We start from the raw sequence: 13,064 nt of genomic DNA, 5'->3' as shown, positions 1-13,064 counted from the left end.
ACAGGGGAGTGCCTCTGCACTAATCTGCACAAAAGACTTGGCGTCATAGCATGCGTCTAGCTAGTCAATTTGTTTGCAAGTGATTGGACAAAATAAAAGAGTACTCGAGGAACGAGGATGTCCTAAAGTTTTGAAATTTGAAGTCAGTGGTTGAAATGCGATGATCACCAGTTTCAAGTAGACAACCGATCCTCATACAGATTTTAGACAGGTTTCAACAAGGACATAATCATAACTTGCCATAATCAATTGTTCATTCAATTGTTTCACATGCTGGGGTTTTCCCCATCTTGGATGAGTTACAGCGAGCTCCTCCGACTGGAATGCGGGGCCAGCAAACACATATTCAGAAGCCCAGATGCTGATACGTCATACGACCAGATGATTGAATGATTTCTAGAGCTCTGTCCGGAAAGTGAAAAGTGTTGATAAGTCTCATTCATCATTTGGTAACTCTTACTATGTCTGTTGTAAGCACTAGCATCCATCACTGAGATGATGGACACGTGTGGCCGGACCAGATGTCATTTGGCTTGATCCTGTCATAGAAGGGCCAGTGTAACTGTTACCACTAATAACCGTGGATTGACCTCTTGGTTCAGGAACAATCCAGTCCGAATACTACCGTACCTGACATCTTAGTCTCTGAGAGGCACATTGACCAGTGACCACATCATACTGCAGAGTGACCAGTGCTTGTACTTTCTAGCCAAGAAATCCTGCCATGACGAGCGTATTCTGCCATTATTCTTCCTGGCCAGAAATATTGTTTCCGCTTTCTCTGTCTTGTTTTGAATTTGATGCAAATTTCTGCTCTTTCTAGATTGAATGGGCTGTGCCATGTACAAGGTACATTAGGGAAGACAATGATTAATTGTGTCAACATGCTAGCCACAATTGTGAAACGCAAACAGAGATCAACTTTTTAGGGGATGAGGGAATGTTCTGCACCTGTCTCATTATTCCGTAGCCTTAAAAGCATACTTACCCTTCATCCTCAGCGTCCCACTGTAACAATACATGTTGAATAGGAACGGCATGCAAGTTAATAGCAGAAGGGCCAGTATAGATCTTACCTATTGGCTCTAAAACAAGTCATTAGGTGCTCAGCAGTGGAAAGCTGGCACAGCAGAAAATGGCGAGAGCTGTAAGAATGAATGCTGCGTAGATGGTGTGGAATCCATCAAGTAGTTGACTCTTGCGATAGCACCCCCGGAGTTGCCAAGGGCAAGCTATCGAAGGTGTCGCGGAAGGATCGCCGTATTAGTAGGGCAGCGAGGCTTTTGCTTCTGACAGAATGTCCGACGCCACCATGGCGACGTGGAAAATGACCCAGGGAATTTGTCTTCTGCGAAGCTCAGATTTTCAAGCATCGCAGGACGATAGCTGCGTATACCAGACTAAAAAATCTAGGAAAGTGGACCATTAGTCTTGTGTGTCTGAAGGGTAGCAAAAGCAAGGAGAGGGTGTGCTAACACAGGGATACTATGCTGCCAGGCGAATTATGAGTCCAAGCATAAAGAAAGAAAGACTACCAATAAAGACCTCTGTACTGATGTCAATGTCTGGAATGAGCTTATTAGTAAGTAGACATGGAGCATGCTGGAGACATGAATAAAACACTGAACACAGACAAGGATATGATTACTATAATGAACTACTTCCGTAACTAAAGGGGTGTCAAGGGCCCTCAGGCATCATAAAAGGCACGTGAAAGTTTTAGCCACTAACAATCCACCACAATTTATATTGCGATTGTGATAAGTTTGACTGGGCATTTTTCTTGCACCTGGATTGGTGGATCAGCCACCTTCTGTTCTGCAGAGGACTAATTCTGGAACCCAGTGCGAAGTACTCCGTACCTGTAAGTTGGTGCTTTGATCGTCCCATCTGTCCCTGACCAGTTGGCCTTCTTGCATCCTGAACGGCCGAATTGAGTTTTTGGCAGAGCCCTTATCACAGCCTCGGGAGGCAGCACACTTCGAAAAAAGCACCGTGGTCTGCCGTTCGGCGCCATAAAACCTCAATGGCTCAGTTGATCTTCTCTTCCCATACTTTCCTGAGCATAAGATAGACCAATCAATTCCGTTGGAGCCATGCATCGTTGATATTGTTTTCCGTTGACACTTTCTATCGCTCTCTAGAGCACATATTTGATAAGGCTCGTGGGCTGGTCGATCGCTGGGAAAGGATGACAGGAGGCCTCCTTTCCACCTTCACTACCAAGAAGGGCCAGCTCACGTCTTCTATTTATTCTCTGCAGCCAGAGGATGAGACACCATCGAAGCCCTGGTCGGCTTTATTCATCTCCAGACCATTAACGCGAAAGAAAATCATCAAACTTGGAATAACAGGATTCCTGGTAATAGCGATCATCGTCATCCTCCTGCGTCACCGAGAGCCTTCTGACGACGCGAGTTATCATGACGAGTCGAACCGACCGATTTACGCCATATACGATTTTCCCGATCCTGGGATGATCCGTGTCAATGGCACGTGGTATTCCTATGCAACCAATGCGGCCATAAATAATTCTGACGTTGCGCATGTTCCGGTCGCTATATCTCAGGATCTAAAGAATTGGACGCGGTTAGATGGTTACGATGCCATGCCTACATTGGCAGGTTGGGAAATGGGGGTGAATCACTGGGCTCCAGATGTTATTCAACGAGTATGCCACAGGCCATAACAGTTCTTTGAGGAATATCGTATTCTGACAGCTTATCTACAGGATGATGGTAAATTCGTGCTATATTACTCTGGGGAATTGAAGAACTGGAAGCGCCATCATTGCATTGGTGCCGCAGTCTCAGAGAAGGAGGACCCTCTAGGACCCTACCAGCCCATCTCGGAACCTCTTGCTTGCCCCCGGGAACATGGCGGTGCCATTGACCCGTCGCCGTTTCGAGACACAGACAGAAAACTGTATGTCACGTACAAAAATGATGGAAATAGCATCGGCCACGGCGGCGACTGTAACAATGGCAAGAAACCCATTGTCAAAGTCTCCATCATGCTTCAGGAGCTACAAGATGACGGTATCACCCCAGTTGCGGATCCCATCGAGATTCTCAGGAACGAAGAGGAAGATGGGCCTCTGGTCGAGGCCCCCAACATCATCCGGACCGACCAGGGCTATTACTACCTTTTTTACTCTTCTCATTGCTTCACTTCTCCAAAGTATGATGTCAAGTATGCCTACTCGACGTCTTTGAAGGGGCCGTATAAGAGGGCCCCTCGCGCCTTAGTCAAGACGGGGGACTTTAACCTGAAGTCTCCGGGAGCCGCTACCGTAGCTCCTGACGGGACATTTATGATATTCCATGCCAATTGTGCACCGGGGAGATGCATGTATGTCACGGGGATAGATATAGGTGCAGACAACTTGATCACACTTAGTGGACTCAGGTGATGCCATGCTGGCCATAACATCGAATACATCGAATTGAATGTTGAGACGATAGCTCTTACCATACTGTGATTTTCCAGCCTGTTTAGCCCTCATAATGTGTGCATCGTCTTGGTAGGAACCTCTATAGTCCATTGTCACCAGAAAATACCTTCCGGCCGGACTTTGAGACTCTCAGCAAGAGGGAGCACCGGACCTGCCAATCAGATGTCCAAAAAATGACGCCATTAGCCCTTTAGTGATGGGCGGGGGCCTGAGGCAGCTCTCCGCCTGCGCAATACGGAAAGTACGGAAAGTAAATGAAAGCCCGCGGGCTCATAAACACTGTACTCCGGAGGTCAGAACGATGACTTCTCCACACCCATTCACTTGCAGTTTAATTTCGCCTGGAGCATTCAGCTATTGCTCGATAGTTGTCTTGCTTTGATTCTGTCGAAAGAAATGAGCTCTCTCCGAGGCGTGGCACGCTCAGCTCCTCGTGGCCTGCAGGCCGTCGGACTGTGGAGACAGAGCGAAAGTGTCGCGGCCAGTTTTACCACTGCAAGAAACCGATTTCAAATCAGCACATTGAATCGTCGCTTATTACACTCAGCTCCTGCTCGGAAGATACAAAGTGCCACCGCCGAAAATCCTCCAGCGCGAGATTCATCGAACCCGGCACTTTCATTTCCCTGTCTCGACGCCCTGGACGCGAAATCGGCGCTGCTATCGGCCAGATCGATCGAGTCGGGTCCGGAGCCTTCATACACGACCGGACAACATGAGAACTTCCACTGCGAGGAGCCATTGCTACTAGACTGGGGTGGTGTCTTGCCAGAGTTTGATATCGCGTACGAAACATGGGGTCAGTTGAACGCGGACAAGAGCAACGCTATTCTATTACATACTGGTCTGTCGGCGTCGAGTCACGCACATAGTACCGAGGTCAACCCAAAACCGGGATGGTGGGAGAAATTCATCGGTTCTGGCAAGCCGTTGAACACGGACAAATACTTCGTTATCTGTACAAATGTTATTGGGGGTTGTTATGGGAGCACAGGGCCGTCCTCGATCGATCCGTCCGACGGGAAGAGATACGCAACGCGGTTTCCCATCCTTACACTGGACGACATGGTTCGAGCACAGTTTCGTCTACTGGACTCACTGGGAGTCCAGAAGCTGTACGCCTCCGTTGGCTCCAGCATGGGTGGGATGCAGAGTCTTGCGGCGGGCGTGTTGTTCCCCGAGCGCATAGGAAAGATCGTGAGTATCAGTGGATGCGCCCGGAGCCACCCGTACAGCATCGCCATGAGACACACCCAACGCCAGGTGCTGATGATGGACCCCAAATGGAACCGCGGTTTCTACTACGACTCGATCCCGCCTCACTCGGGAATGAAACTCGCCAGAGAAATCGCAACAGTCACGTACAGAAGTGGACCGGAATGGGAGAAACGGTTCGGGCGCAAGCGCGCCGACCCCAGCAAACAGCCGGCCTTGTGTCCTGACTTCCTTATTGAGACCTATCTCGATCATGCTGGCGAGAAATTCTGCCTCGAGTACGACCCAAATAGTCTACTCTACGTCTCCAAAGCCATGGACCTATTCGACCTCAGCCGGTCGCAGCAGGCAGAGACCAAGACGCGCAGACAGGGTTTTGAGGCTCGTATCGCTCAAGGCGGCAAGACACTCCACTACAACGATGCCTCGTGCAGCCTGACATTACCCGAAAAGCCTTACGAGGAGCAACCCTCCACAACCGACTCCAGCTCCTCGGCGGACGAGTCAGTCGCCGCAGGCGAGCAATCAGATGCACCACCCGCCGACCTCGTCGCCGGACTCGCGCCGTTGAAGAACCACCCGGTCCTGGTCATGGGTGTTGCCAGCGATATTCTCTTCCCCGCGTGGCAGCAACGTGAAATCGCCGAGACTCTTCGCGCGGCTGGAAACAAGAACGTCGAACACATCGAGCTGGGCGAGGACATCTCCTTATTCGGACATGATACGTTCCTGCTCGACTTGAAGAATATCGGCGGTGCCGTTGAGAGGTTTTTGCGCTAATTGGCGCTTGTACAGTCTATATTTTGTCCAGTGTCTGTGTCCCTGTGGCACAGTCGATGATGAATGACACGATGCATCTGAGCGTACATTTGTTTCAGTATTTTATTGGATATACGATTCACCATTTACGTACACCAGTCTTCAATTGAGTCTAGCTATTCAATCCACGATTATCGGTGTCACAGATCATAGATAACAGGCGGCCACTAACAAATAATATCACAGCCCTCAGATTAGCTCTCAGGTTCTCATTGGTTTCCAGGCATAAATAGATGCGTGTGTGTACACGTGATGGGCCGGATACCATACAACTTTGGCTTTTGGTTCATCCTCGTCATCGGGCTGATTTGGAAAAAAAGAAACAAGACAAAAGAGTGCGTACAACGGTATAAGATGGGGTAACAGAGGATTTGGTAAGGTGTAGATATTAGTCTAGTAGACTTCTAGAGTCATTGTCTCCCAGCCAATTACGGACTCAATGACAATGGTGTTGCGGTATCTATCTGTCCATCGGCATCTCGAGGACAGGTCCGAAACCAAGTTAATGGACACAGGGCTGCGGTTTCACAGCATGTCATCATTCGCTTCTCTTGTTGACAGTTAGCAGGGCCAGAATGGCAGTTATTTTGGCTGATAGTGCGAATCGAGGAGATATCGAATGAGACCTCTGGGAAGGTATAACTAGAAAAAAGTGAGTACGTGAAATGAAGAGAATCCCGCTGCCGGCCATATCAGATTGAAAACTACTTCAGTAATTTTCGGCCCCTCATTGGTAGGTCCGCTCGGCATCGTTTCGTTATCCGCCGAAACAGATGGGCAATGACACCTCGGAGTTATGCAAGGATTGTCATCATCGGCTCTGGCGTTGAGGGTCTCGGTAATCTGGAGTCAAAAAAGAAAGAAAGAAAGAGAGTAGAGCGACAGAGGTTGAGAGACTAAAAGGAAAAGTAAGAGAGGGAAAGAGAAATGTATGTAGAAACTATGCGGGTTACGGGAGCCCTGGAAGCTTAGATCCCTGCCTTCTCAAGTATCCTGAAGTGATATCCAATGCCCAATCCACAACATAAGAGGAAGGCATTGTCACTAGAAAGAACAGGCGGGCGGTATGATCGCGCTGGCAAAGTTTGCTGTCGGAATCAGTACCATAAGGATGAGAAGAAGCCAGACTTTCGCTAATCTCTTGGATCTCTGTTCAACTCAGTCACCCACATCTAAAGCCCACGTCTTCTTCCATTCCCAGCGCAGGCGCCGCGAAGGATGAAGTCGGTGGTCTGGAACACGTTTGGTTCAGTTGTGTCATGAGCGCTCTTGTGATGGTTTTATCGTCATCGAGATCGGAAAGCTGTGCTTCTCAGATCTGCGCCAGATACTGTTAGACAATAATCAATGTTAATTGGCTAATAGTGCACAACTTACCCATGTGGTTGGATGAGACGGACATCTTGTGTTGTCAACTGTCGGAAGAGTCTCGAATCCCGATGCTGTTGGACGCGCCTGCACGAGTGCACGTGACCCTACATCATGGTCCCACTTTAAGCTTCGAGAAAGTCCACCGAATGAGCCGACTACGTCAATTGCATAGGACATGATTGCATGTTGATTTCTTCCTGGAGGGCTTTGGTGTATATATCCCAGGTCACTCGGTCGGGCGGTCGGTCGTGTGAAGCATTGTGTCCCCTGGAGCGAATTATCGCAATTGTCACACTTCTACGTCAATTTGCAAAATACCCAAACCATCAATCCGGCTCTGATACTTGCGTCAAATGTCCTCGTGGCTCCAGCGCCAGGTTGGCCAGCAGCAGGCTCAGCTTGCAGTCACTGCTATGGTCTCTGGAGCTGCCGTTGCCGGCGCAATCTTCGGCTACCAAGCTCTGAGAAGGAAAGAAGCTGTGCAGCATCTTAAAGCTTCCATTCCTCCAATTAACGAAAGGCATCATGCAGAAAAGGTAATCTAACTGTGCCAAGTCAATTCACTGAGGGCTTACGCTGATTATTGCTCTACTTGAAGCTTACAGAGTACGGTACAGCGGCGTCATCAACACACTTGAATAAAGAGGACGAACGCAGCGCGGCTCTTGCGCGAAGAGCGCAAGAGGGTGACTATGATGACGGTTTGTTCAGCCTCTAGCGGCCCTTCCCTGGTAACCACAGTGCTGACTGCAAGGGCTTTGGCCAGATCTCATACTCGAACAACTCGCCCGTAACCGTGTATTTCTTACCGACGAAGGCCTAGCGAAACTCCGTTCATCATTCATCATTGTGGTTGGGTGTGGTGGTGTGGGCTCTCATGCTGTCGCCTCGCTTGCCCGCTCGGGCGTCGCGAAGATTCGCCTGATTGACTTCGACCAAGTAACATTGTCGTCTTTGAATAGACATGCTCTCGCTACCCTCGCCGACGTGGGCACTCCCAAGGTGCATTGCATTAAAAAGAGATTGGAACAGATTGTCCCCTGGGTCAAGTTTGACTGTAGGAACGAACTCTTTGGTGGATCCGCTGCTGCAGATCTACTTGCTCCATGGTCATGGGATGACAGCGACAAGGGACGAAAGCCAGACTACGTGCTTGACTGCATCGACAATATCACATCAAAAGTTGAACTGCTGCACTATTGCCATTCCAACTCTATTCCCGTGATATCGTCAATGGGAGCAGGATGCAAATCCGATCCCACACGCATTATGGTTGGCGACATCTCACTGAGTACCGATGACCCTCTGTCGCGCAGCACTCGGCGACGTCTCAAGCTCCTGGGGGTTAACTCGGGCATTCCCGTCGTATTTTCAACGGAGAAACCTGGTCCTGGAAAGGCTAGTCTTTTACCACTTGCCGAGGAAGAATTCGCCAAAGGACAGGTCGGTGAGCTCGGCGTGCTGCCCGAATTTCGGGTTCGCATTCTTCCCGTCTTGGGAACCATGCCTGCTGTTTTCGGATATACCGTTGCCAATCACGTCATCTGCGACATCTCAGGCTATCCTAATGATTACAATGTCGGCGGAAAAGGCCGGGAAAAGCTCTATGATAGCATCATTGCATCCCTACAAGGATTACATGAAAGATTGGCTCGGGCTGAAGTTGGGCAGGATCTCATTGGGCTTCGTATTCCTATCAGCAAAGATGATGTTGCATACCTCGTGGAGGAGATCTGGAGGGGCAGGAGTGCTATTAGCAACCTAACTAACCGGTTGATACTGGTACCCTGGCAACGACCGGCTCGTGGCTTCTTGCCTGATCCAGAGTGGGAAAAGGAAGGACAGAAGTTCATTCCAATTGATTTGAAGAACCTCGTTTGCATGACCAAGGAAGAGGGAACTCGCCATGAGCGGGAGGTCCTCCGAGGTGGGAAAGATGTGACAGAGGTATATGACGAGAAGGTCTTGGAGAAGGTTAAGAAACATATGGAAGAAGTGGAAGTTCATGAGAGATTCCGTTAATGTATTATAAGCAGTTGTATAGAAATCATACTCACGAAACTGACGGTCTATTACTTACGACTTCATGTGTCTGATCCGCCATAATGCTTGGGTATTGTTATGACCGCATCAAGATAAAGATGGATTACATAACCAGACAGGTCAGGCGATGTGACACTAGCCTCAGAAAGGAATAGTGCTAACGCCATCCACTAACCCGATTCTCTGATCGAGCCTCAGGCTCCACTCCGAAGCTATGTCGTAGGCGTGCTAAGAATAAAACAGCCGATGAAGGAAGTCGTCACGAGTGAAACCTGCTTCCTTCCATCTCGCCATTGACCGCAACAGTAGTTCCATGCAGGTCCATGGTCTATTTGTTCAGCTCACGAATATTGTCTTAGGACATACATGCGAATCTCCGACCTTGCGTGCAACCGAACCATTGCGGATTTCATCGCCAAATCGCCAATGCCTGGCGACTCTGCGCCCATGGCGGCTCACGCAGACAGGGAGAGCCTAGAGATCTCCGACGACTACTCAGACGATGGATTCCCACCGTCGCCGCCAGGCTACTCCTACCGATTGAATAGGTACACTCGCCCGCTCATCAACTACGTGCGCAACGAATGGCAAACGAGCGCCAAATACACCCCCCTCTCCGTTTCCCCCGACGGGTCCGACTCCCCGCAATGGGTGCAGATGTTCATGTCTATGGTGACGGCGCCGCGCTTTCGCCGATACGCGATTATATACCTGGTGCTCCTGGTGTCTTGCCTGGCGGGGTGGCTGTTTGTGCTCTCGCCGCGGCTGGAGGAACAAGAGGCGCTGCTGCACTCGTTGGACCCGTCGACTAAGGACGATGTGGGGGGTTGGTTCGGTATGAATGCACTGCCGAGATTCGACGATATTACGCAATTGAGGGATCTGGATACTTCGTTGTTGCCTGCCGTAAAGGCGCAGAAGAACGGACAGCCTAGCTCGCGGAGGTTGATTTTCATCGGGGATGTGCATGGCTGCAAGGATGAGCGTGTGTTCCCTTTTCCCTTTTCCTTCTTGAATCATGTCGTACTGATCGATGTGGGTAGTGGAACTCCTTCTTGACGAAGTTTCCTTTGACCACGAGCGCGACCACCTCGTTTTCACCGGCGATATGATCAACAAGGGCCCCGACAGCCCCGGGGTCGTCGACCTGGCCCGCCAGTACGCCGCCTCCTGTGTTCGGGGGAACCATGAAGACCGGGTGCTGCTGCTCCGCCACGACATGGAGGCATCGAATACCCTCTCGCCGGACTCGGACGGTGACATCAACCCAGAACTTTTCTTCGGGCTGAAAGAGAAGGAGCGCGCGCTCGCGCGCCAGTTGTCCAACGAACAAGTGCAGTGGCTTGACGCTTGCCCCGTCATCCTGAACGTGGGCCAGATCCCGGAATTGGGACAGGTGGTCGTCGTGCATGGGGGCTTGGTGCCGGGCGTGGAGCTCGACAAGCAGGATCCCTCGAGCGTGATGAACATGCTGACCATCGATCTGGATACGCATGTGCCTAGCTCGACGCGGCACGGGACGAAGTGGACCAAGGTATGCGCTACGCTCCGTTAATTTCCCCGGCAAATTGCTAAACCGACAATGGCAGCTGTTCAACAAACATCAGTCCCTGCTGTACTCTAGTCTGAAGGGTTCCGTGCCGGACCCGAAGTCGCAGGTTATGACTGTGATTTACGGCCATGATTCGAAAAGTTCCTTGTCGCTCAAGACGTACACCAAGGGTCTGGACTCTGGGTGCGTCAAGGGCGGGAAGTTGACGGCTATGATTGTTGAAGACGGCGGGAAGCAGAGCGTCATTCAGGTGAGATGTCGCGATCATCTGAAGGAGTAGTTTCAGATTCTCATGCATTGTCTGGTGTTCGGGCGTCTACATTCAATCTCGTCAAGGGATCATGGATATAATACGGATACATTTTTCGGCCGATACTTATCTTACATTGTCCTCGGAGTTGAACAAGTAGAAATAAATTTGGATCTGACGACCATCGAGAGAACACTAAGAGGGAGCCGAGCGATTCCAACTGCCATCAACGTCCCAAACAACCGGCTTCGTAAAATCTTCGTACCACACTCCACCCAGCGAATTCAGTTTGACATACCCGAAGCGGAAATATTCAGGTTCCTCCGCTCTACGTCTCGTCCAATTGAATGATTCTACTGACCCATCCCCTGACCGGAAAGCATGAAATCTCTCCACGTCGTTGACAAGCACGCTGATCCCATCCGCCTCGTCAGTTAGATTCTTCATGAAAGTGAAGACGATCTCCTGCGCAGAAACAACCAGAGGGGCGCCGATCTGTGGAAGCGCGCTTCCCAATTGCGCGCCGTCGAGCAGCGCCGCAGGCGTCTGGAGAATACTATCGAACCCCCACCGGGCGATTCCGTTGATGAACAGTCCAACCAGGAGTCCGGAGTACAACAGGCTCGGACGGGTCTGCAAGGTCGTCCCGGGGAGGAAGAGCAAACTGAGGATGTAGTGGTGGATGCGGAGGTTCATGTGCGCCACCACGAGGAGCGCGAGGACGGCGGCGGCCAGGACGCCGTAGATGGCGAGCATTTTGGGGAGACGGCCTTCGTTGCGGAAGACGATGGTCTGCGTGATGACGATGCCGCATAGGAGGGCGACGATGATGATCAGGGCTGGTATGGCGCCGGGCTGCTGCTGGATATCGTGAGGCGGGATATGGGGATCTTGTCGAAGGTGTCGGTGTTGAGGGCGCCGACCCAGCAAGGCCCCAGCCAGAGAATTGTCTTGTCCCAGTGAGCGTCTAGATCTTTTAGGGTGTGCTTGACGCAGAAATAGTACAAGGCGAAGCCGACGAAAGCGCAGGGGAGGAATCTGCCTAGGGCGATGGAGATGAGCTCGTAGTAGTTTGGAGAAGAGGGGGGATCCGACGACAGCGCGACTTGGAAGTAGACAATGAAGAACATCGAAGCGAAGAATGCCGCTGGAGAAGTGATGAAAAGTGAGAGCAATGCTGAGACTACCACGGAGAAGGCGAACAGCGGCCAACGGATGTCCTGGCAGTCAATGCCACCGTCTTGTTTTGACCCTTTCCCATCAAAGGTAAAGGACAAGGGGAAATTAGAAGGGAATGCAATGCTTGAGATACCGTTCCTTTCTACAGATAAAAAATTGGACTGTTCACCCGTCCGACGGAGAACCCCGCAGCCGCCTTTGGCATCACTAATGAGTCCCGCATGTAGCGCAGCAGGACAAATGGCAGAGTCACCGCGATACACGCCGTAGTCGCTGCCGTTTCCATCTCCTATCTCACCACCGATGACCAGAGTCCGGTAATTGATCTCCTGCGGGCCAACGAAGTATGGTTCGAGAACCTTTGCGGCCGAACAACTCGCAGGGCAGCGGAACGCAAATGCGCCGTCATCAAACGGACGACATGCATCACCGTTTAGACCACAGTCGGTGGCATTGGACCTATATCATCAGCGTGCGTCGTTTCGAGGATGAAAGGAACGACCTTAGCTTACCATAGTCGACTGTGACAGGATAACTTGACGGGTTCCCCATAACCCGTTACAGCCGAGCTGGCAATTGCAGAATGTAGCGATGCTATGAAAACTACTCCCCAGAAAGCCAGGCAAGACAGAAGAAGCAAGACCTTGCTGATAGTACTGGGAAAGAACCTCTGCACCAAACGCCCCGGCGCCGTCTGCCAGCGGGGCAGCAAAGGTGTGATCTGGTATATATGAGGGGGCGAAGGCCCCAGTACCCACGACCAGATTGTAGATACGAAAGATGAAAATCGCCTTGAAGATTTGCGATTTTGTTGTTGATGCGTATGGACTGGCAAGAGCGGTTCCCTCGTGCAGTGTTCCTGACCGGCTCGTGCCGAATCGGCGCTCCCGCGAGCTACCGGCATAAAGTGGCTGACGTCGGAACTTTCTTCATGGCGGAGGATTTCTAGTGAATAATCCTGGATTCCACGAGGGACTTTCTCGTAGGGAGATGAATTTCTAGAGCTTGAGATCGATGAGGACTCCTGGTCTGACAGCATCCTCGATTCTGTGATTTATGTCCATGATAAGAATGGGTGTCGTGGAGGGAGATCAAGTAAGACCCAGAAGTTAGTGAGGATGGGCCCACCTTAGTCAGATACATTTATCCATACTACGGAGTAACGAGTAACGACCAGACGT

At 50.8% G+C, this 13,064-nt stretch overlaps 5 protein-coding genes across 5 annotated transcripts; 4 read left to right on the top strand and 1 right to left on the bottom strand.

Moving 5' to 3' along the window:
• Positions 1 to 2,191: 2,191 nt before the first annotated feature.
• On the top strand, positions 2,192 to 3,412 carry Aspvir_004274 (glycoside hydrolase family 43 protein; the record flags this gene model as incomplete). Its single annotated transcript, XM_043267505.1, has 2 exons — positions 2,192 to 2,671; positions 2,732 to 3,412. 2 exons carry the CDS (start codon positions 2,192 to 2,194, stop codon positions 3,410 to 3,412), a joined length of 1,161 nt encoding a protein of 386 aa, XP_043123440.1.
• Positions 3,413 to 3,850: 438 nt separating this feature from the next.
• Aspvir_004273 (homoserine O-acetyltransferase family protein) lies at positions 3,851 to 5,449 on the top strand (the record flags this gene model as incomplete). Its single annotated transcript, XM_043267504.1, has 1 exon — positions 3,851 to 5,449. The coding sequence occupies one exon, from the start codon at positions 3,851 to 3,853 to the stop codon at positions 5,447 to 5,449; it is 1,599 nt and encodes a 532-aa protein (XP_043123439.1).
• A 1,763-nt stretch (positions 5,450 to 7,212) lies between these two features.
• On the top strand, positions 7,213 to 8,881 carry Aspvir_004272 (tRNA threonylcarbamoyladenosine dehydratase; the record flags this gene model as incomplete). The annotated part of the gene is made up of 3 exons (XM_043267503.1): positions 7,213 to 7,395; positions 7,458 to 7,560; positions 7,626 to 8,881. 3 exons carry the CDS (start codon positions 7,213 to 7,215, stop codon positions 8,879 to 8,881), a joined length of 1,542 nt encoding a protein of 513 aa, XP_043123438.1.
• Positions 8,882 to 9,328: 447 nt separating this feature from the next.
• Aspvir_004271 (putative serine/threonine-protein phosphatase) lies at positions 9,329 to 10,734 on the top strand (the record flags this gene model as incomplete). The annotated part of the gene is made up of 3 exons (XM_043267502.1): positions 9,329 to 9,887; positions 9,946 to 10,436; positions 10,492 to 10,734. 3 exons carry the CDS (start codon positions 9,329 to 9,331, stop codon positions 10,732 to 10,734), a joined length of 1,293 nt encoding a protein of 430 aa, XP_043123437.1.
• A 165-nt stretch (positions 10,735 to 10,899) lies between these two features.
• On the bottom strand, positions 10,900 to 12,922 carry Aspvir_004270 (LCCL domain-containing protein; the record flags this gene model as incomplete). The annotated part of the gene is made up of 3 exons (XM_043267501.1): positions 10,900 to 11,565; positions 11,628 to 12,342; positions 12,396 to 12,922. 3 exons carry the CDS (start codon positions 12,920 to 12,922, stop codon positions 10,900 to 10,902), a joined length of 1,908 nt encoding a protein of 635 aa, XP_043123436.1.
• Positions 12,923 to 13,064: the final 142 nt, after the last annotated feature.

Source organism: Aspergillus viridinutans (genome assembly GCF_018404265.1).
Source record: "Aspergillus viridinutans IFM 47045 DNA, scaffold_2, whole genome shotgun sequence".
Lineage (NCBI taxonomy): Eukaryota > Fungi > Ascomycota > Eurotiomycetes > Eurotiales > Aspergillaceae > Aspergillus > Aspergillus viridinutans.
Note: the sequence above shows the minus strand (reverse complement) of the source record. Positions and strands in the feature narration are given on the sequence as shown.